Source organism: Heterocephalus glaber, unplaced genomic scaffold, assembly GCF_053883595.1.
Source record: "Heterocephalus glaber isolate CG9 unplaced genomic scaffold, H.glaber_assembly_v1.0 deba00000347, whole genome shotgun sequence".
NCBI lineage: Eukaryota > Metazoa > Chordata > Mammalia > Rodentia > Bathyergidae > Heterocephalus > Heterocephalus glaber.
In genome coordinates this window covers 9,452,772-9,477,459 of record NW_028258143.1, presented here as the reverse complement: position 1 = coordinate 9,477,459, position 24,688 = coordinate 9,452,772, and the positions used below count along the sequence as shown (strand labels likewise).

The 24,688-nt window shown below is 35.2% G+C and overlaps 1 protein-coding gene across 9 annotated transcripts in view; it reads left to right on the top strand.

Annotated features, from left to right (window-relative positions):
- Positions 1-24,688, top strand: part of Thsd7b (thrombospondin type 1 domain containing 7B) — a 1,329,200-nt gene that overhangs the window by 1,290,864 nt on the left and 13,648 nt on the right. For all 9 annotated transcript variants that reach the window (XM_087197681.1, XM_087197682.1, XM_087197688.1 and 6 more), the window contains 6 exons: positions 8,036-8,181; positions 14,494-14,653; positions 15,794-15,967; positions 16,063-16,158; positions 18,397-18,479; positions 23,458-23,650. In XM_087197681.1, the coding sequence (XP_087053807.1) occupies positions 8,036-8,181; positions 14,494-14,653; positions 15,794-15,967; positions 16,063-16,158; positions 18,397-18,479; positions 23,458-23,650 (852 nt within the window). The remainder of the gene's footprint in view (positions 1-8,035; positions 8,182-14,493; positions 14,654-15,793; positions 15,968-16,062; positions 16,159-18,396; positions 18,480-23,457; positions 23,651-24,688) is intronic.

Genomic DNA, 24,688 nt, shown 5'->3' with positions numbered 1-24,688 from the left:
ACTGATACGATATTTGAAAATAGAAAAGGCGAAAGCAGCTAAAATGCATACACATATCTTACCACTGAAAGTCTGGGTTCTTTATATCCAAACAAAGCTGAGAATACTTAATCTTCTTCCCTTAAAAGACCTGTCCCACCCCCTATTATATTGGAGTCTATCTTGATCTCTAAAACTGTGGGCTTATTATTTCTATGAGTAACCAGCTTCACATATTGAGAAATGATCTAGGCTGAGACTATACTCAGTTTTACCCTGAACAGCTGAATCTTATCTTGCCTATGTTTTGTGTTCTTTAGGATGAAAAGTATCTTCGTGCCTGAAACAATTTTCAGTTAAGACATTGGATTCTTCTATAGAGAAAAGCCACAGACTTATCTCTGAGTAAAGAATCATTACTGCACCTCCCATGTTCAACAATACTGAACACGTGTAAAAGTTGTCTTTAGGTTATAGCTCTGGTCCATAATTTTTCTCCACTCTGTTACACTGAAAAATAATCTTGACTTGAAATTCATGTCCACCAGAATTTATGTTTAAAATGAATAAAAATAAAAATTTAGATAATATTTTCTAAGAGAAGTGAAAAGCATAGTTTCAGCCACTTTGTAATACATGTCCAGCATAAAAATCTGTGTGCAAGAAGTTAATTGAGCACTTTATACATAATCAGATTTTCTGCTGCTCTTGAAAATTTACTCTGATGAGTACTCAAATGCAAATAAAGCATTATCATAGGAAAAAGGTATTAGTACATTAATCTTAATTACTTTTTAATAGAGAAAAATATAAATTGTATGAATACAGGTAACAAATTTACTGCAGAAGGTATACCTAAATACAGTTCTCAAGCTTGTTCAAAAGGCCTTAAGGCAAAGCACCTAACACCCATGACACAGACTAAGTGAGATTTATTGGAAAACATATGGTTTTGGGGGAAGGAAAACCTCTGTTCCAATCCTTCTTACTTTGTGGCTTTAAAAAATTATTTAACTTCTGTGAGCTTCAGTTTATTATCTATTAAGAATATTAACAGCTGTGTCTGGAACATATCCTGAGACTGAGGTTTTGTTAAAGAAATTTGTTTAGCTGGGGATGGAATGTTGGAAGAGAGAACTACCCTCATAGAAAGGAAAATAAAGAAAGCAGGATAAGTAAAAGAAAGAGCTAAGCAATAATTTAATATATCATTTGTATATCAGAGCACATTATAATCACTCATATAATTGGTCGCTCCCTCCATAATGAGTAATAATTTTATAATGACAAAGATCATTATATAGTAAAGTAGTGTAATCACAAATGTGTGACTAATTAATTAATAGATTGACCATGACTGTTAATGAGGTTTTTGCTGGTATCCCTCTGTTTCTTATTCATTTATTTTGTCTTCTCTGAGTTCTTATTGTCAGCCATTATTAGGGAGTAGGAACCAGAAGTTTAACAATAAATCTCCAGGTGGAAAGAGTTGAAAGTGGAAACATTTTATTCAATAACCTGCTTTTGGTGCACATCAGAAAGATGATCATTAATTTGAGATTAGCTACATGACATCCCATCTTGTGTGTTGTTTAATTTGGCCAACTCCTTGTACATGTTAGCTTCTGAATGACCATTCTCTGACAAAGATCACTCCTGTTCTTTAGAGATTCGGCTCATGTCTCAAAGAAATAATATTCCAATGGAAAGCAAACCAATAATAATGATATTCATAAATCTGCTGGACACTCCAAGTCTTAACATGCACTACCATTACTGCTTTTACATCTCTGCAGTGCATGAGAATTGATAGTTATATTCATATAAATTGCTCAGATAGTTTATTCTTTAATGTTTTCTCTATTATTCTTTTATTTCTTTTTTCACTATCTTTTTATATATAGATTTCATTGTTAACCTGGGCCATGTTGAAATTGTCCCAAGTTATCAAAAAATGTAATTTTCAGCTAATTCAATGACTATATGTCAAAGCCACAGAATAATTGTTTAAAGCATGTCACTAGAAAGGATATGATGGCTGGATACCTTGATCTGAGTGTATGCCCACAACAAGGATAGATTGCATTTGACTCCTTTTATAAGAAAGTTTTAAGTGGAAAATATTTCTATTCACTTTATTTTGAAATGACAAAATTTGGCAAAGATATAACCAGTTTTGAATTTTTTATGGTTTCCAATTTCTCACATCTATTTAGGCAAGGGATCCCCAGTGGGAATTATGATTCCTGCTGAGTTGAGTGGGAATGTGATCTGGTTTGATATGCTTTAAACCTATATGTGAGCACTGGAATTGGCCCTTCTCTTACTTTAGTTTTGCTTTCACAACTTAGTATGCCACCTCACTCCCTGTTTTCCACTGGAAATCTTGCCATATAATTCTTTTTCCTTTATTGCATGTAATTATTGCTGATTTGATAGTAAGCTCAATGTCACTGTTGCTTATAATTAAATCCCAGTTTTCTTCAATGAAGAAAAGGAAATTACTTAGAGAAGAGAACTGCTATGAAATAGCAAACTTACCCCACCATAAATTAGGTCTTTATTAAATTGGAAACATATTTCATAGGGAGGACACGAATAAAGAAAAAGTCAACTTCCATTCCTTCATTTCTTTGGCTTTCTCATTAGACATATTGTACATATTTACCAGTGAATCTATGTTCCAATAGATGCCTCATACTCCTGTGCTTTTATTGAAACCTAAATTCAAGCAAAGGGATTAGAGAGAGTGGACAAGGAAATTTCTCCACTCACTTTGGAAGTATAAGGATATGCATGGCAGCAATCTTCATTCTTGCTCTAAAGGCAGAAGAAGTACAGCCTAGAGCATAAGGGATTTTGCAGGTTGGAACCTAACTGAATAATTCCGAGTTTCATATATGTGTTCATTTAATATGAGTTCAATAGAATATATGAGGGAACAGGTAGCATGCTTTATATATCCACTACAGGCTCATTCGATGGCCTGTTGTGGGAAGTGACATGAAACAGTATTTTAACAAACATTTACTATATTTTAAATACTCTATATGGTAATTTATATGATTGAAAAATACAGTAAGTGTTTAAATTTTAAAAATTATTACATTATAAGACACATTGCCATTAATTCCCCTCCAGTACTCACTATTCCCCTCAGTAACCACTAACAATGGTTATCCCATTGTTCTTACCACTTCTGAAGCAGTTCTGGAAGCTGCCTTTCCTGAGTGTCTCTAGTTCAGAGGTCATGGCTGCCTTAAAGTCCTAAATTAATTCAAAACATTTACTTTTTATGATCTTTTTCACTTTGAGAGACAGCCAGAAGTTTTGTGGTGCCAGATGCAGTGAATAAAGTCTATGAGAACACATTGTAATATTATTATAAACTTGCTTTTCCTTTGGACGCCACTTGGCAACAACATTCACTATATTTTTTATTACACCTCATAAGAATAGTCACAAAACAAGTGTTCCTAAACTTCTGCAGAAAGCAGAAAGAATGATGGGATAAGTGTTTTCAAAGCAAGGGAGATTAATGGCAATGTTTCTTTTATGGTAATAAATATTTTTTATTTAAAAACACACTGTAAATTTTGACTACTCCTTGTTTAGTATTTTTTATTCTTGAAACCCATGGAAGGTATACACAGGTAATCCTTATGTGTATTCAATAGGAAACAAAATCCCAAATGGTGTAAAAATGTTCTAGCAAACTGACTATTTGCAAAATTAGCCCCCCATCAATAATCACCCTCCACTAGTACGTGTTCCATCACTGCAAATCAGGGGATTTGTTATTCCAAGTAGCAAATGGAATGTATGCCCACAACAAAGTGCATACTATATGGAGTGGGTGGTCTTTACTCCAGAGATTAAAGTGAGGCCAAGGAATATCAATGAAACCTAAGGTCTTTTGATCAAGCTGCAAACACATTAGGCATGAAAAAAATGGAGGTTTACCAGTGAAATCATAAAATGATATAAGAAATATCAAAGGCTGACTTATTTTTGTCTTAATAATTAATGTACAGTTGTAATTATTATAATCTGTGTGTGGTAGTTGACATTAGATAAAATAAACACAGTTCTATATTTTTCAGCTCCAAAAAAGCTCCACTTAAATATTTTTATTATTTATGAAAATAATTTAATCCCCATTTAAAAGAGATTCAGTTTTAAGTGACATTTTCCTCAACATGAATTATTCTCAGATAATAAGTACTTTCTGTATTAGTTTTACTTTATAGAGGGGAAAATTCATGCTCTGAGGAGTTAAATTACTTTCATGAAGTCACATCATTTTCTAGCTGTTAATTTGAGAGGAACTGTTTCCAGAAATGGACTTTTGATGCCAAGACCAGGTTTCTCCCCACCGTACATCAGCTATTTTTAAATGTTCTTTCTCTATGTTTCATCTCCATTATAATTTTAATTTGACCTCCACCACTTTCTGTCTTCCATCAAAATTCACTATTCTAAGAACAGTTCTGCCAGATTTCCACTATTTGGGGTCCCTAACAGAATAATCACCGTGGAGAGAGTGGCTTGGTTAACTATTTCAGTCTGAGGTCAATCCAGGTGATATTTGATCACTATTATAGGAAGTGTCAGATTCCCATGTAAATAGCATCTGTATTTCATGTTGTTTAATTTTTTATTCATAACTTCAGAATTTGTGAGTTTCTAATTTAGGGATACTTTATCTCATAATTCAACCTAACCAAAATATCTTTGACTTGAAAAAGGTACTTATTAAAAGGTATCAATTTCCCCATAGTAACATCAGGTCTGTTCGTCTTCTCTTACACATAACTCTATTGATAATAGGCCTTTATTGATAATATGTTTTGATGAACTTTACTATAAACTAGTTAAAAATAACAAGATGCTTCTGATATATTTTTGTACTATATCCTGGTTGCTTTTAAGAAATATTCTTGGCTGGGAATTTAGCTCAGTGGTGCTGTGCCTGCCTAGCAATTGCAAGGTCCTGAGTTTGATGCCTGATACCAAAAAAAAAAAAAAAAAAAGAAGAAGAAATATTCTTGGTAGTAGTAGTCATTGTTTAAAGATCTTATCATTATGTTTGGATAGTGAAAGATAGAAAAATCTTATGCCTTGCTATGTTTCCAATGAATGGTCTCAAGATTTCGTTGTTTAAGAAAATGGTTGTATCATTTCCTTATTGAATTCATTTGATTTCCTCCACCTCTACATCCATCAGAAAATATCTGTTACTTCAATATAAATAAGTAAAATAACTCTAGAATATTGGTCATCAATATGCCATCAATTTAAAAACAAGCTTGGAGTAATTAGGTAATAATGAAATAGAGCCTCTGGCTGTGGTAAAAATCATACCACATCGTCAGTATTCTTTCAAAGATGGATAGAAAATAATGCATCTTAATGGCATTAAAACAATGTCATTAGATGTGTGTAAGAGAATAATCATAAAAATTAAAACCAAGTTTTTGAACAAGACTTAAGGTAAAATTTTGAGTCAAATATATTAGGCAAAGACAGTATTTCATATAAATGATATCTTATCTATTATTTGATCTGAGTATGCTTAGAAGACTATCTGTTCAAATACATGTAGTCCACACAGGAGCTCAGTGCACAATGATACAGAATGGGTACGTTCTGTTGTCCATTGAGCTCAAATTATATGATGTTTCACATAAAATAGCAAGTAAATAGCTATTCTCGTCTCTTGATTGTGTCTACTCAGCAGCATAGTTGATATAGTAGGTGGTGGACCAAAATGTTCTGGGTTTAAATTGTATTCTACAACTTACCAGTATTTTGATCTCAGACAAGTGACTTCAATGTCCTGTGCCTTACTTTATTCATCTACAATATGGAAAATAATATAATTTTTCTTTAGAGTTAGTATGACCCTTAAGTGAGTCAACTCATTTAAGCATATCAGCATATATCAAGTGTTTAAAATATTGTCTAGCATATGGTAGCAGCTCATTAAATGCTATTTGTATTATCATACATTTTCAAAGAAAATAATATCATGTAGACAATTTTTAAAAATATAAATGAAACAGATACTTAGTTAGTTGTTAATGTGCATGAACTGCCATGTTAAGGACAAAAGCCCAAACCTCAAGGAATTCAAAATCCAGAGATTGGAACGTCTTAGTTGCTTTTAAGGATCTTTTCAGAGAGAATTAGTTTACCACCAAATTTATAAGATTCTGGAGGGAAAAATGAAATCTAGTCCTATGAAAGCAAGACTTGCCCTCACTAGTCACTATACTTAAGTACATCTGATAATTCTTCTTGTCTAGGGCTTTTAAGTAAATTATATAGAATCCTAATTAGCTTTCAATTTCTCTTAAGATATAAGTGTAGAATCTTTGATATTGGCTAACAAACCCTACTTTTAGTAGCTTTAATAGCACTTTCTCAAAGCTCTCTAGTCCAACTACAGTGGCCTTTGTGAGGTCATCAGACATGTTAGCGTCCTTTGTACCCCATGACCTCTTCACATTCTCCTTCCTATACACAGCACATTCCCCTCACATCACATTTGGGTATCTGGCTTTCAGCCCTTCACACTTTTGTTTTAAATTCAATCTCTTGAGAGATGATCTTTGATTCCTTTGGGAAAGAGCTACTACTTCTTACCTGCTCTCATAATTCCCTCTGCTTTTACTTTAACATTAATTCTATGAAATAATTAATTTTAGAACAGCAAAGAAAGAGTTCCTATTTACCCTATATTCACTGATAAGTAATGATACTTAAAGGCACTTAAGACATCATCAGTAAAAAATTGAGTAGTGGTGGAGGAATCAAAGAGAGAGACAGGCAGGGACTGGAGAGGAGGAGGGGATGGAAGGGGAGGGAAAGAGAAGAAAAGAGAGGGGAAGAGGAGAGAGAAGAGGGGAAGGGAGGGGAGGGGAGGAGAGGAGAGGAGAGGAGACCGGAATAAGCCAGTCATTTTACTCACTATGACACTGCGCCTAAGTGCCTAGGAGTGGTCATAATATGATGAGGGTACACTGTGCTTTCCTCACCCATTCTTAAATGGAATGGTTTTTCATCATGGAAGGGAATACTAGTACTTGAATGTATGTTTTTGTTTTTGTTTTTTTTAACATAATGGTTCCTACACACAAGCCAACAATATTTTCTTGTGCTCAGTGAAGGAAGAAATTGATCCTTACTCTCTAGGAAAATTGGCTGTGTTGAATTAATTGAGGAAAATGATTTGACCCTCAGGTTGGAATGTTTTACTATGGAATTCTTTAGAGTAATTTGGGTAATATGTAATATTTACCTTACTTTCTAATTTAGAACCTAATAGAAAAAAGTTGCAACTTTCTCTATCTTTTGTTTAATATTTACAATCTTAGCCTAAAATATATGGTCTGTGAGGGCAGAAGATATATCTGGCAATTTTACTACTGTACTTAGCACATATCAAGATGCTTTCATCATACCAGAACTTCATAAAAATATATGTTAAATGAATTAGTATCCTACCAGTGTTTACAAGATCAGTCTATTTGACAAGACTACAGAGTTTGGACATGTGAAGATTAAAAACGAAGATAGGTAGTCCAGGCATGTTGGTGCACGCCTGTAATTTCAGCAGTTGGGAGACTGAGGGAGGAGGATCACTGTGAGCTCAAAGCCAGCCTGGGCTACATAGTGAATCCAAAGCCAGCTGAACTCCGTAGTGAGACCCTGTCTGAAAAGAAGAAGAAGAAGAAGAAGAAGAAGAAGAAGAAGAAGAAGAAGAAGAAGAAGAAGAAGAAGAAGAAGAAGAAGAAGAAGAAGAAGAAGAAGAAGAAGAAGAAGAAGACATACAGACAGAATTTGAGAACCTTTAAAGCATTATGATGAAGATATAGATAGCCTGGTTCACTGTAGAAACCTAAATTAAAACGGCAAAAAAAAAAAAAAAAAGGGACAGAACATAATTTGGCATATTCCAATGAAGACTTACATATGTAAGGCACCATGCTGTCCTTCAATTCCCATTCCAAGCCAAACTAACTGAAAGCTGATGCCTCCCTTATCATTTTAGGTCGAATGATCCGGACTCGATTTGTCATTATGCCAACCCAAGGAGAAGGACGGCCATGCCCCACAGAGCTTATCCAGCAGAAAACCTGCCCAGCGACCCCCTGCTACAGCTGGGTCCTTGGCAACTGGTCTGCATGTAAATTGGAGGTAGGTCATGTAATGACACTTAGTGAAATGCTTCTTAGTGTGTCCAAAGTACTTGCCCTGTCAAACGTGCTGGGATAAATTCATAGCACCAGAGGTCTGGCATGATGTATTTTTAATGCAGTGGAGAACATGGAAAAATACAACCAACTGACAACCTCATGTAGAGTGAAATTGCTAAAAATAAATAAATAAATAAACAAACAAACAAATAACCATTCATCAGGCACTGATTATATTAACTCGGGTCATGGGATTATCAATCTTTTTGGCATCCTCAAGAATTCTCTTATTTTCTTGGCTTGTTGGGAATATCAAAGTATTATTTAATTAGGCAAAACCTGATGCTGTGGAATCACACAACTTGATTTAGAATGTATTTAAGAGACACTTTTAGGTTAGGACAAAATCTTGCAAGTGGGCAGGAAAACAAAAGTGTATGAAAGTTATATTTTAACATTATTGTATGAACCAAGGTTACTGCATTGAAATATAAATGCCTGGCAACATCGTAATATATCATGTACCCAGAGCTTTTGCTAGATCAGCAAACATCCTCTATTGCGTGTTCTCTCTGGCTTCTTGCTTAAGAAATAGTACATTGATTTTTGCCCATCTTCTTATTTTACTAGTTTACCCTTCAGTTCATGTTCCAAAGCCTATATTAATTAAGAAACAATAATTTTGATTGTGTATTAGGAAATCTGCAAAGTATTCTCATAGGGATGGTTCAGTGTTTCTGCCAAGATGACACTGTCATACAGCATTATTGTCTTGCAGAAGTTAAATCTCCATTTATTTTAATAGATAGACCCCAGAGCAATAAAAATGTGTGGTAAACTTGTTCACTCTCCTTTTCATGTAAAATAAGCTAACCATGCTAATTAAATAATTCAGAAGTAAACTAAAAGCTTTGAATAATAATACTTTTTTTACTAGTCTAAAAATCTTTTTCCTAGTCTTCAGCAATTTTTAAATGCTCAGAATCACTTCTAATTTCCTTATAATTGTGATGACTTTGACAGAGTAGCAAAAATAAGCACAAAAATTCAGGGAACCATTTATTGAAAAGGAAGGGAGCTGGGAAAATGTTATGAAAAAGAGTGGCAGAGCAAAGGGCAGGAAAGAGGGAGGAATCAAGGCCAGAAGATTGACAGTATCAGTGCTCCAAGTCTTACAAGCATAAAACTACTACTGTGCCTTACTTGTTCTTTTGCACTTTCCCTTTTATCTTCTGAGGTGTCACAAGCCTTTCTTGATAGACAAGTCTGCCAACTTGTCTCATAGGAGCATTATAGGAGAATGCCAAATGTAATGTTTTGCTGTCACGTGTTGAACTTCTTTCAGCCTTGCAGGGACAGACTGACAGGCTGTTACCATTCTCTGTAATGGTGCTGGCAGTGGGGGCAGGGTTGTGGCATCTATTGGAGAGACCCAGTTTTAGAGGCCTCAGAGCTGTCTCAGATTCTAGATGGTGTTCGTTCCACTCACTGACACAGTCAGGAAGAAACTGTGGGTGTAGACTTATTCCAGGCAAAACCCTCAAAAAAATTTATTGTTAGTTATTCAGGGTGGCTGCCTACCTAAATAGGGCCAATCGATGTTTTGTTTTGTTTTGTTTTCCAGGAATTTGAAGTGGATTTGAAACTATTCTAAAATACTGTAATCAAGAATACTTAGCTTCCACATTTTTCCACTTTGTAGATAAAGGCAGTCACTCAGAAGCAAGAACATAAAGAAGGCTGTTAGGGGAAGCAGAGGCAAAAGAAAAAGGGTATCAGGGCAATACTTGAGCTTGTTATTTCCTGAGTCCCAGATGCACTGATACTCTCCCAAAGCTTAACTTTTTACTATTCGTGGGACAAATAGCATAGTATCTTTTCAGTAAATTATCTTTTTTAAATTTATATGTAAGCTGAGTTATTGGCATTCCTGATCAAAATACATGCAGGCCTCTCGGGCAAAAGAGTCACATCTCTCTCTAGCTGTTTTTCTGCTTTCCCTTGTTCTCGCATGTACTAACCTGCCAAATGCAAGTTGGAAGCTCATTCACTGAGGTGGTGATGACATTTCCATGGCCGCTTGCCATCAGAAACTATCAAACCATAGGAGAGGCTCACAGCACACAGTGAGATGTGCCAATTCCATCACCGTCTTTTATGGAAAGACATCGACAAAAGGGAATATTTATCCTCAGTCATCACTTTTTGTATTGTTTCCTACCTCTTTTTTCCCTAGTTCTTCAGCTGTTAAAATGTATACAAACAGATGCTGATAGATTTACATTGGGAGCTCAGACTCTGAAGGCTAACAGCCCTAATTTTAGTCATGGTTCTGGCAATTCCTAGCACTGCATTTTTGGCCAAGTTTCTGAACTCTGCAAACATCTCTTTGCTTATTTATGTCATGAGAATAGCAATACATTAATTCTAGGACCCCCCCCACACACACACAAATTAACATCTGCAGAAGTTTAAATCCATCATATCAAGTGGTATAATATTTGCACATAACTTATGCATAACTTTTCATAACTTTAAATCATTTCTAGGTTACTTATAATAGCTAATATGTCGTGTGTTAATATTTATTATATTGTATTTTATAGGGCATAATGACAAGAAAAAATATGTATATGTTCAATAAACAGCCAATTTTTTTAAAAAATAATTTTAATCTTCAATTGGTGAAGTCCACAGTTGAGGAATGTGAACCCCTTAAATATGAAAGACCAGTATTTTTCTAAGTTTTAGAAGAGATTAGACAAGATGTATAAAGTACTTGCCATAGTACTTCACATAAATTAAGAGCTCAATAAATTGTAATTGTTATTATAATTTTGATTAAAACTATGATTGTGTTTATTAACACCATCTGCCTATCCACACTTGATGGAAACACCAATTCAGTGTACATAAGACCCCATTAGTGATCCAGGTAGTGGACAGTTAGTGAGAGAATACTAGTTATTGGCAGTCTTGCTCTAAGAAGTTTATATCTATTTTTGGGCCCCAGTGTGTAAAGTCTTGTCAATGTGGGTGAATGGATGCTTGTTTTGTGAATGAAATTATCATTCTGATCCTGATTTATCTTCATATATTGGCTGTTGCCAAAGATGTGAGAGATTAAGGTTGAAGATGGGCTGATCCCAAGATACATACTAGAAGCCTATTGCTATTTGTTTTGGTTTTTAAAGTGATCCCTGATGTAGGCTTGTTTCTTGTCATTTCTTTACACTCTGCCTCATAGTGTCAAACAAAACTCTTATCCATTACAACTTCTTTTACAGAAATTAGGACTTTCAGATTCCACACTTGTTACAGTGTCTTTAGGAGTCTTTTTTCTAATGCAGTCTAACAAGCATATAACTAGAAATGCTACAATGGATCTGTCATTAGGGTGGTGAGAAATGAATTAATTCTTCCTCCCAAACAAGAAATTTAAATATAAATTTAGTTTATACTATTAATTTCCATTTTAGGGAGTAAACATTTACTACAGCATTTGTTTTGAATGAATTTACTGTATATTATTTTTGAACCTCCTCTTATCTTCAAAAAATTCACTTAAGTTTAAATTATGGTACTATTTTATAATTTCACAAAAGCCATAGAAATAATCAAAGCAATTATTAAATATTGATAAATCAATTATAAGAATTGCCATCTGCCATGGTCTGAAAGTTTTGATCTCCTCACCACACTTATGTTGAAACTTAACCCCAAACATGAGGGAATTATATGGTGGTACCATTAAGGGGAGATGATTAGGTCATGATCGTTTTACCCTCATGCATAAGATTAGCAACCTTGTCAAAGAGATTTTAAGGAGATTGTTCTCCCCTTCTGCCAAGTGCCCACATGTACAATTGCCTTGTATGAGGAACAGGCTCTCACCAGACATCAAGTCTGCTAGCATGTGGTCTAGGACTTCCTAGCTTCCTGAACTGTAAGCAGTAAGTTAACCAGCCAAAGGTATTTTCTTACAGAAACTTAAACGACTAAGACACTATTCTAAAGAAACCAATTATAAGTTCTGGTAAAACATCTCTAAAATGGGATATAGTGTTCCCAATTTATGTGTTTCTTCAGACTCTTTAGACTTTAAGTTTCTGCTACTTGGCTTTCTCCAAATCATACCATTCTATTTTTTGCCATTAGTGCAGTTCCCCCCTTATCCATAAGGGTTACATTCCAAGATTCCCAATGAGTGCCTGAAATCATAGAGAGTAACAAACCCTCACACAGTATTTTTTAATAGATAAATGGCCATAATAAAATTTTAATTATAAATTAGGCACAATAATAAATTAATAATAACAAATAATAAAATGAACAAGTATAAAAATATACTGCAAAAATTCCAAACCTCACTAATCTTGTGCTTTAAGGCCAATAAATAAATGTGAGTTACTGGGACACAAATACTGTGATAGCATGGCAATTGATCGGATAACCAAGATGCCTTTTAAGTGACTGATAGATGGGTAGTGTATACAGCTTAGATACACTGTAAAAATGATGATTTATATCCTGTGTAGAATGGAATAGCATAGTATAAGATTTCATCGTGCTATTCAGAATAACACACAATTTAAAATATAAATTATTTATTTCTGGATTTTCTCATCCAGTATTTTTCAGACTATGGCTAATTGTGAAAAGGGGAAAGAACCACAGATAACAGGTGGGGAGAGGCCCTTCCTTCACACTGAGACTTTCTCAGGAGTTGCTCTTTGCCATCCTACTCCTCCAGTGAGCTTTCCTTGAAAGTGCAGTAGCAGCTGCTGCTACTATCCCTGGGCCCGGCTGGTGCCTCTCTGACCCATCAGTTCATAGATCACCTGCTTCATTCCCTGCAACAGGAGCATGGCATGACTGTGGTAACTGACCAGGCTGTGCCCTCTGCAGGGACAACAGCATCTCTGAAGCATAGGGAATGTAGTGTCTATTTCCTGCTGAGAGAGAAGGACAAGCAGTAGATAAAATCCAGCTTCCCATTTCCCAGTGTAGACTGTCAGACTGTCATCTAATAAAGGTCTCTCTCTCTCTCTCTCTCTCTCTCTCTCTCTCACACACACACACACACTCACACACACACACACACACACACAGACACACACAGACACAGTTACCACAGCAGCAGCAGTAGTTCCAAAGGTGCTAGTTTTCAGCAACTTCTGGACTTGCTGGATGCTAGGAAACACAACTTGGAAATATAAGAGTTCATACTAGAATAAACTTTGATCAGAGAGAACTGGATCCAGGAGTTGCTGGCATTTAAATGCCTCCCTCTCCCTTTATGGACAGTACTGAGAAGCGATGCCACCTGACCTCTCTGGAAGATGTGATAGGTACCAAAGCCTTATTTGTGCTTGCGTGTGATGTTGAGGTCATGGTAACAAACTACTCTATGTAAATAACCTTGCTTCCCTTCCTTTCCTGCTTCAACTCTCAACTCTCACTCTTGGCAACCTGGGATTGCATCTCCTTGGCATAAATGCTTTGCCTGGGGCTCTGCATTCTAAGTACCTACGTGAAAATAGAGCTATCAATTGAAATGATTCAAATATCCAAGGAACTTCTTTCTGAAGTATGAACATTCAAGAGTATTGCTGGTTAAAACTGAGGCCAAGGTACTCATCTCAGGACTATCTGCCAAAAATTTTATAATGGGAAACATTACATCAGGCAAATGGTTGGGCCAGTTAACCATTAAGAACCTTTCAATTCTAAGCTTCAATTTTTGTGAGACGTTGCACAAAATTTTTCTAATTCCCTAGGATATCTGAATAAGATTGGTATGAAATATCCTCAAAGAATATTATTCAGCACAGAAACCATACTGGGAAAATAACTTTTTATGGCAGTAGAGAAAGAGTTTTACTGGAAACCCCAACTTAATCCATTTGAGAAAGCACTGAACTCTACAAAAAAAATCATGAAAAATACAAGAGAAATTTATGCCCTAAAGCTGTACATACTCTCTTTGGATGTGATTATGGATTAAGCCAGTTTATCAACTACAGTTAGACCAATTATGTGTTATTTTTCTTGTTTAGTCAATTCTGGCTGAGTTCTAAAATGAATGAGTACGTAAAGTCCATGGCATAAATTTGCATTTCTACTTCAATTTCTATATCAGCTACGAATTATTCTCAATGATGCTTTAACATTAACAATTGAGAGATAACTTTTAGAGGAGAAAGCTGCTGAAATCTGGAAGTATGGTTTTCTTGAGCAGAAGGTGGCAGGAATCAAAACTTTGAGATGCTAATAATTTGGGTAATACTGAGAGTATTCTTTCTTTCCACAGGGTGGAGACTGTGGGGAAGGTGTCAAAGTGCGCAGCCTTTCATGCATAGTCCACAATGGTTCACTGTCTCACACAGCTGTCCATGGAGAAGATGCACTGTGTGGAGAGATGCCCTTTCCAGGCAGCATCTTGAAGCAGCTCTGCTCTGTGCCTTGCCCAGGTATACAAGGAGTACTTTCCATGGTGATTTAATTTTGTGTGAATGTGTGTGTGTGTGTTTTCTTATTTCCTGCAGAGATTCTATCTCATCAAAATTAAAGACTCTAATTGGCCTTTAATTCATTTTAAACTGTGGAAGTGGTTACTATTTTGGAATATACTACTGCTTTGATGGAGGTAAAGTAGGTAAAAAGAAATAAAGCACTGGATTTGGAAATTTAGTTTAGAATCTTGACTATATTGCTTTACTAGCCCCTTTGAGCTATGGTTTCTTCATCTAGATAACTAGTTGAACCAATAATGTGTAGCATATTGGTCAGTGCTCAGAAAATATAAACTGAATCCACAATGAATAAATCTTGGGTAATGGCGTGGTGGGATCAGTGATGCTATGAGTTTGTAAAACCACTCTTTAAACAGTTAAGCTCTATATAAATGGGAGCATCATTAATAGTTACATCAAACATGAGTTCATTTTAATCCCAGTAACACAATTTAGCTTGTATAGAATACATTTAAGATGAATTAATACGTTCTTATGATATGGTATGTATGTGAGGACACACATATACCTATATATGTAATATATACATACATGTACAGTATACACACAAATGTGTGTATAAATGTATACAAAATTTTCATATAAAGATTTTACATGTATAAATTATATATAATATAGTCTGAAAATACATACACACTTAGAGTATTTAATTAAATGTTCCTTTAGCCAAATGATATTTTATTTTGGTGACCTACTTACTCTTTTTTTATGGTTTCTGTGAATATCCATTTTATATTATGCTGATCTTTGAAAACTGAGCTACTATCATCTTTACCATGTTTTTTAAAAAAATTTTATTATCAGAAACATAATATTCTCTAGCTATGACTACTACAACTTGAAGCAACATAATGACAGACTAGTTTATGACATGGTGTTGTTAAACTAAACTATAACTTCATCATTCTTAGTGCTTTCTAATCAGCAAATGGGTCAAAATAGAATGTACAGTATCTGGAACCTAGCCACATAATGCACATTCTATCACCAGCCTCTGTGTGTGCCCTGTCTGTGCAAATATAGCCGAGCTGCAGTTTTCATGCTCTTCTCCCTGCCCTGTCCTGTCTGTCTGGCCAGGAGACTGCCATTTAACCACATGGTCAGAGTGGAGTGCATGTGAATTAACTTGCATAGATGGAAGAAGCTTTGAGACTACAGGTCGTCAGTCTAGGTCAAGAACATTTATAATTCAATCTTTGGAGAACCAAGACAGCTGCCCACAACAAGCTCTGGAAACACGTCCTTGTACAGGTACCAGGAGTACTTTTCAGTTCTCTAGCCTTGATTGTTCAATTCTTATTCAAAGTGAGGTTTAGTAGAACTGCTAATATTATCTTCACTTGCAGGAGGCAAATGTTATCACTACATATGGAAAGCAAGTCTTTGGAACAATAATGAACGAACTGTCTGGTGCCAACGTTCAGACGGCATTAATGTCACAGGTATTCCTTCTCAAGACTCCTGTGAGCACTTGAAAAATATCTGAGTATGCTGTTTGTGTGAGATATTAAGAAAGGATGACCCAGCAAGTCACTTAGAAGATCCTCATGACAAAGTTTCCTTAGACTTCTCTGCCTTCTAGAAAGCTTACATTTCTATTTGAAGACCCATAAAATATGTAATTTTTAAAAGTAAGCTGAAACGTAATAACATTCCTTAAACTTCATGCTGTAATACAAACACTGAAAATGATAGATGTCAATTTCAAACAATGGTCTTAAAATTTTAAATCGTTCTCTCTAAAACTTTTTGAAGGCATTTCAACATTTATTTCTATACTTCTATGCTGTTATATCATATTATAAACATAAACTGAAATTAAAAGTTAATAAAGATAAAACCTTAAAATATTTTAACTTAAAAATGTTTACTATAAGTCACAGATGCTTGTATTTACCCACTGGAAGCTTAGTTTTAAATATTTTTGCTGATTAGAATAATTAGTATTTAAAAATAGACAAAAGGAATGATTCCTCATTCCCAACAGTAGATATAGTGTAATTGCACAAATGGATTTCTCAGTAATTTTAAGGATTTTTTGATGCTTTTTTGTCAGAGCAAATTTAACTGACATTGATATTACTTGATACTGAGCTGACAGCTTGTGCAAGGGATAGGATAAATATCTACTGAAATGGAAGAATTGTCAGTGCCTCCTTTCCTTGTTTACATGTCCTTGCATTGTTGGTATTCCTTTTAATCCTTATTTTATATAATAATTTATTTCAAACTACTTTTTGCTTTATAAATCATTAAAATTTAATCTACTGTGAGTCTACCTAACCAGGAACATAGAAAACCTCACACTGTATAATGTGCTGGATGTACACACTGATGAGGATTATGCTCTCATATTCTTTGCACAATGGTCCTGCTATGCAGTGCTCAGCATGCAGCATCTGATAAATCATTCCAGGTCACCTGTATCATCTACTAAATATCACTGAAGTTTAATTTCATTCTTAAACTTTAAAACATGTTTCATAATTTATGTAAGTTTCAATAATTTCTTCCCAATCCCAAGAAATCTGAGGGTAATCTGTTTAGGAAAATACTGGTTCAAAGGATGGAAACCCATTCCCTATACACACTAGTAGCAACAAGCTGTGCAGTTATTGTCAATAACATTCAAATGATTAGTCTCATGCTCACATGTTAATTCTGGATTGTTGGTTTTTAAAAATGTATTGTGGATTATTTATTTTATTATTCAAGTAATAGAATTTGGCTGCTTCATTCCTAGGAAAAATAGGAACCTGACTATCTTCTATACCATTTTGTGTCCAAAATCTTTTGCTAGCTACAAAATGATAAATTGTAATTGGATAACCATTTTAGTAACACAAAGGCTAAAGCCTATAACTACTATATAAATGCAGTGTAAACACTGTCCCTATATAATAAATTCTCAGTCTAATTATTTTTAGGCTTTTTTCCATATCTCTTTTACTGCTTTGAATCCACTAAGCCAAAACCAATATGTAGATGATTTTCAGAAGAGATATACATTATTCCATCCATTTTCTCAAAACTATTTATTGACCACCTACAAGTACTGTATGTAATGCCTGATTATTCCTCCCAGAGTTTGTTCATTTACTTTTAAAAAAATATGCATGGGGGGGGGTCTATACTTGACTGTATGTGTATATTGTGGATGGTTCACATTTGAAAATGTTACTCAAGTGGATTCTATAGGTATCCCATGAACTAATTAGCATTCTTTTAACATTTCATTGTTGTAATCAGCCTAGTTCCTACCTGGGTTGCTCAGTAGCTATAGAAATATATACATAGAATGAATCTTTCAAGCAGATATGCTTTTCTGCTCCTGAACTTAAATTGAGATTTTTATCAATTCTTGTGTTGATCCTGGCAGTCATAGATTTTGTCCTGCAGCATAGCCATATGATAGAATCACATTGCCAATAAACATGGGGGAAAATGCCCCATAAGCATTGTCATTTGGAAGAGTCTCTCCTTTTGAATGTGCACATTGAAGCCTAAAGATGATTAGACTGAGAAGTCAAGAAGATAGGACTGGACACAATATTGACATGGATTTAAAATAACAGTAATATTTTCACAAAGTATCCAGTGCCAGAGGGGAAAAAATCCCCAAATGTAAAAGATATGTATCATAGAGAAATCTGAATGTGATGGTGGGATTTCTTTTGTAGGAGGCTGCTCCCCTCAGGCACGCCCTGCTGCTATTCGGCAGTGTATTCCAGCCTGCAGAAAACCTTTCTCCTACTGCACACAGGTGAGTTATGAGCTGGTGTCCTCCACAGGTATTGTAATTATTGTGCTACACATATGCAGTCAGTGTCCTCTTGTCTATTGTAGCTCATGCATCAGTTCTGTGTGCTCATGGTACCCTCTAGAGGCACATGCTGGACTAATCACAGCAATTAATTTCTGTGAAGTGCCATATATTTAGGAAAGCATTCTTTTTTCCATAAATCTGTTTATAAGTAAGTTGCCTTTTATATATTTAATTTGTATCAGTTCTATATACCAATAACTCTTCTCAGTTGTTTTGTGTTCTGTTCTCAGCCTTTCATACACCTAAATAATTATGAAAGACATAAATGCTATTCATATTTGATAAAATTGTTTGGTAAAATTAATTACAGTATGATGATCATAGTAAGAATAAATTTTTATTTCATTTTAGGCTGAATATATGAGTAAGGCTGAGAAGATATGTGTGAATATGTGCATTTATATAAGGAAAAAGCTTTCCCCTTCTTTTTTTTTTGGTACCGGTACCTTGCGCTTGCAAGGCAGGTGCCAGAACTACTGAGCTAAATCCCCGGCCCAGCTATCTCCTTCTATAACTTGCATCTATAGCAGCTCAGAAATGAATACAAAGTGTATAGTATATTCTAATCAATGCCGCATATAGTGCACAGTGTATATATAATCTAAAAAGTTATATTACATTTCTTTAAGAAACAGCTTTCTTTGTATAGTGGCTTATTCTAAAAATGATTCCATTAAAAATGATTCAAGAACCCAATCCTATTTTAAAGACTCTTCTACTACAAGATAGGTTAATTCTTTAAGATGAGTTAATTGTTTACCACAGAAAAGGCAGTGAGTAAAATTGCAGAGGAAAATAGAAGGAAAAAAGAAGATCAGTAACAACTTTCTTGGGGCTGATGATGTTTGCAAATATGAGATGTGATCAAAATATACAGTATGTATAAAGAAAAAGAAATGTATTACAATAAAAGAAACATTGCCATTGATTTCCTTCAAAATACTCTCCCTTACTTAAGCACACTTATCTCAATGTTCTTGCAACTTTCTGAAGCAATTCTGGAAGACCTCTTTCAAGATTGTCTTTATGACATATCATCAAAGAATACAGTGAATGTTGATACTAAGTATATTCCAATGTAAAGTCAGACTTGAAAGAACATTCGGGTGTGTCCTCTTCTACGTTATTCACTGGATCTGGCGCTGTGAAACCTCTGATTCTTCCCCAAAGTGAAAATGATTATGAAAGGTAGAGTTTTTTAATCAATTCAGAACACATCTTTAATTAGTTCAGGCAGCCATGATGATAGAACTAAAGACACTAACAGAAGATTTAAAGAACTATTTAAAAAATTTTAAAAATGATGAGATCAGTGTGTTCAAAGTGAGGGAGCATATTTTAAGGGGATTGATGGCAATATGTCTTTTGCTATAATAAATTTCTAAATTTTAAATATTCATTTCATTTTTTGTTCACATCTAATAGAAGTTTTATTCATTAACTTTTCTGTTGCTAGAACATGGTACTTACAATCAGAACTTAAAATAGGATGCTTTTAATATGGCTCAAGGTGTTAGGGGATTCTGTCCATGGCTAGCTGGCTCTATGGCAGAAATATAGTGTAAGGGCATTGCAGAACATACCTGCTAGTTCATGTCAGCAGAGAAGCAAAGCAGATGAGCAGTACTAGAGAGGAAGCAGTGAGAGAACAGACATAGACCCCAAGGCCATGGCTCTCTGACTTCCCCAGACACACCTTGAAGTGTGCTTTACCAATTCTATGAGTGGATCCCAAACCCAATCAAGTTGACACTTCACCCTAACTGCTACACTCCACCTATTTTCAACTTCATACCCCAACACATTTCCTTAAATCATACTTAATCCCCAAATAAAGACAATAGCAACTTCATAATTCCACCTATCATAATACACCCTATCCTGCATACAACTAGAAATACAACAATCCTTTCCTTTAAGTCTAAACAGTTCCAGCATTTTTCAAAATTCCATGTCCAAGTCTTTTCTGAGACTCATGAAAAATCTTATTTATGAATCTCTGTAAAACTAGAAAGATTAAAGTTGGGCATGGTGAAACATGCCTGTAACCCAAGAACTTTGGGAGGCTGAGGCAGTTCCTACTTGAGAACCTTAGTGAGACTTTACCTCAGGGGGGAAAAAAAAGAGCTAGACATGTAGATCAGTGTGAAAGCCCTGAGTTCAATCCTCAGTACTGCAAATTTTAAAATAAAATAAATTATATCATTGTAAGGTATAGTGGCCCAGGGTACACATTCCCATTTCAAACAGGTGGAATAAGGGAATAGAAAAAAGAACAAGTTCAGATCAAAACCCAGTAGGGCAAACCTTGTCTTACAGCTCCAAATCCTGTACTTAGGGAAGACTATGGTAAAATGTGAGTTTCAAAAGAATTGGTCAGCCCTAATACTATGGTCTTGCCAGTTACAACCCATGTAGCCTCTCTCTTGGGGTAACTCTGCTTATAACCTGCAGCTTTCCTTGGTAGATGTTCCATATGCCAACATATTTCCTAACATCTTTGATTTTCAAAGGTCTCCACTGGGCCATTGGCTTCATTCCCATTCATTGGCTTCATTCAAACTTCACACACTGCCTTCTCAGTTGCTCCTTGCCTGGCCTCCCAGACCTTCCTTTGAAAGCTATGTAGAAGCTTCCCTGATCTCACAACTCTTGCATATGCCAGTAAAACCAGCATTTCACAGGTCATGCCAGGATCTAGTGTCAGTGGGAGCAGTAGCCAGGATATCTAGACCATGGTTGGCATAGCCTCTAAGTCCTTGGATATCTGAGCAGAGTGAAATAAATCTGGGTAACTAATTCTGTAGAAGGCCCTTCTCAAGCAGTGGTCACAGGGACTCTTTTCTCACATGAAACATTTTGTACCCTTGAGCCTGTGATGTGTGGGGCCTTGCTGATTTTTGAGATGACCTCAGACATCTTTCTATTTATCTCTGCACAAAGTAATTGATTTCTTTTTTTTGACAATAATCTATTCAGTAGTCACACCTACTTTGGCCCAAGCTTTACATATGGTTCCTTCTCAGCTAAAATTAAAGTTTTGGAAATTTTTCTACTCTTCGTTTTTCTCTCAATTCCCACAAGAAATCTAGATAAATGGAGGCAGCACTGACACATCCTGAGTATTAGGCTGCTTGAAACTTTCTCTGACAGATTAATTAGTCCATCACCCTTGATCTTAGTCTCCTGAAATCTTAGAATACGTAGACATTTTTATTTTATTTTATTTTGTTTTGTTTTGTTTTATTTTATTTTATTTTATTTTTTGCCAGAGTGTAACACATATGGAGGCATAGTGAAAACTATGTGAAACTTCCAGTGGAGTCTCATTCCCAACTGAAACTTCACTAGTCTGACCTTTATCGTCTGCATTCCTAACAGCATGCAGGTTTTCTGAGCTCCAAAAAGAATCACTCATCAAGCTCTTCTTATAGCATTTTATGGCTCTCTAGACTGGATCTATAAACCTTTCCAAATTCCTTCTGAAAACAAGGACTAATGTCTTCTGAACCACATAGTCAGATATAGTCACAGCAACAACCCCTTCTCTAGTACCAATTCTTTGGTCAGCTTTCCTATCTCTGGGACACAGTACTTGATAGTCACAACTTAAAGAAGACGTTTAATATAGCTTATGGTTTTAGGGGATTCAGTCCGTGGTTAGCTGGCTCCAGGGCAGAAACATCATGCTGGAAAGGCATGGCAGAGCAATGCTGCTTAGTTCATGGTGGCTGGGAAGCAGAGCAGGAGAACGGTGCCAGAGAGGAATGGGTGAAGAACCAGACATAGATCCCAAGACCATGCCTCCATGACCCACTTAGTCAAACCTTAAAGTGTGCTCTACCAAACCCCTGAGTGGATCTAAAAGCCAATCAATTTGACACTCTACCCTAATTACCACTAAGTTGTAGCTATCCACCAACTTTCTGGTTACCCTCTTTAGTAAAATAAAAAAATACTCTTTTTCTTGAACCTTTAGTACATATGATTTAGTGATTATAAGTTTTTTTCAAGCTAATAAGAGTGATGCATCATAAAACGATGGTTTTAATAACTAAACATATACAAATTTTCTTAATTAGACCTCTCCACTGAACTCTGATATCTTCAATTAAAACTAACTGAAAAATCATGTTGTCATTATAATGTGACTGTAACCCTAAATTGAATTATGAACAGTTAATTATAAAATTTGCTTTTATGACCTTTTTGTTTTGTCAAAGGTCAAGGTATCTTACTTGCTTTTTTACTATTGCTTCTGAAAATTACATGTTTAGTCAACAATTGATGATCAAAGTAAAGCTGACTGGTTGAGCAGAACTGGCATGAGTGGCTAAGTAAGGCAAGGGTTTGTTCAGATAATGCCATCTAATGAGTTTCAGGAAAGGGACCACAATAACAAAGACAGATTCATAATCTTTTAAGTTATTTTTCTACTCTCTTTATTGCCTGTTTACTGGAAGAATAACAATTGTGTGCAGATTGTCTTCCCAAGGCATATAGGATCCCATGCCTATCATACTTCATCATTTACTTTTCAGTAGGAAGGGTAAATTGGAACCAGTGGGCAAGTATCTGAAGTATTTGGGAGAGAGTTGGAGATAATTTGATTAATTATCATAAATATCTCTTAGAAAAAAGAATAGTCATAGTGTACTCTGTTCACAAAGAACTCCGACCTCATATTTGGAAGGTGTTGGAATCATAAACACATGAGAAAAAAAACCTAACAATTTATATATGCTAACCTTGGAATTCAGAAAGATAAACTGTGTATTTGATTTTCATCTTATTGGTAAATCAGTTGTTCAAAACCTTAAATTTCTATGATTTATTGTACAAATATTAAGTGATTTAAACATTTAAATTGTTCTTTCTTCAGCTGCACAATTCACTGTGTATTTTTATGCTGCAGGGTGGAGTCTGTGGTTGTGAGAAGGGCTATACAGAGATAATGAGATCAAACGGCTTCCTGGATTACTGTATGAAAGTACCAGGATCAGAGGATAAAAAAGCTGATGTGAAAAACCTTTCTGGGAAAAACAGACCTGTGAATTCAAAAATACATGATATTTTTAAAGGATGGTCTCTTCAACTACTTGATCCAGGTATGTTTCAGTTATGAATAAGATACGTAAATTTTCTCATAGGCAGTTCATATTTTGATCATGGCTCATTAAGGGAATAATGGAATAAAGGAAGAAAAGAGAAGGAAGAGGCAATATAATTTAGGTCAAAATTTATTAAATTTGAGTGTTTTATATAATACCCTTTAAATGTAAAGTATTTTCATGGATAGTTGAATATTGCATCTGTCAATCCTAGTCTGAGAAGCAGTGAGTTAAGTAACAAAATAGAATCCTTTAGAAATCTCCTTTAATTGTGAATTACTATCTCTGCTTTTATAACTGAAATTATATAAGTGAAATAAAAGCAAAAAAAAATGAAATAGAATCTCAGAAGCTGGCAGGAAATATCTAGAGACCTTATCAAGTTTAGGAAGTGCTGGGGAAATTGTAAATTGTAAAGCAGACAGACTTTACTGGCACCAATCACTTAAACATACCTTTTGGTAATGAGGTATAATTTCTTACCTTCTCTGGACCTGAGTTTTCTGATCTTCACAATCTATCTAGTTGTTCCTACCCTGCCCAATCACTCCTTATTATGTGCCCTATGGTTCTGTGCTGGCTGATTTTGTTGCAAGAGTTATTTCATTACATTCTTGCCACCTAACAAGATGTTATTATCCTCATTTGAGAGATTAAGAAACTGAAACTGACAGTGCACATTAATTTTTCACCAAAGCCAAACCACCAAGTGACAGAGGAAAGTTTTAAGAGGGCAGGCCTTTAAGGCCTGTATATACCACTTTGTGAAGTTGCAGAAGGAAAAGTAAGAGGCTCTGTGCCTGTAATACATATCTCTTATGAAGCATGATGCTATAAAAATGACTGAGTAGATTGATATTACTGACAGGGCTTGAGAGGAAAGAGACAAAGCTCGACAACTATACCCTTAGAACTTTGCTTCCAGCTCCACATGAGAAATGTCTTGGTGGTACATGTTTAAAAGAAGCAAATGCCAGAACCTAGGTGCAAAGAACTCTAGATCTAGTTAGAGAAATAAGGTGTGCACTAATCACC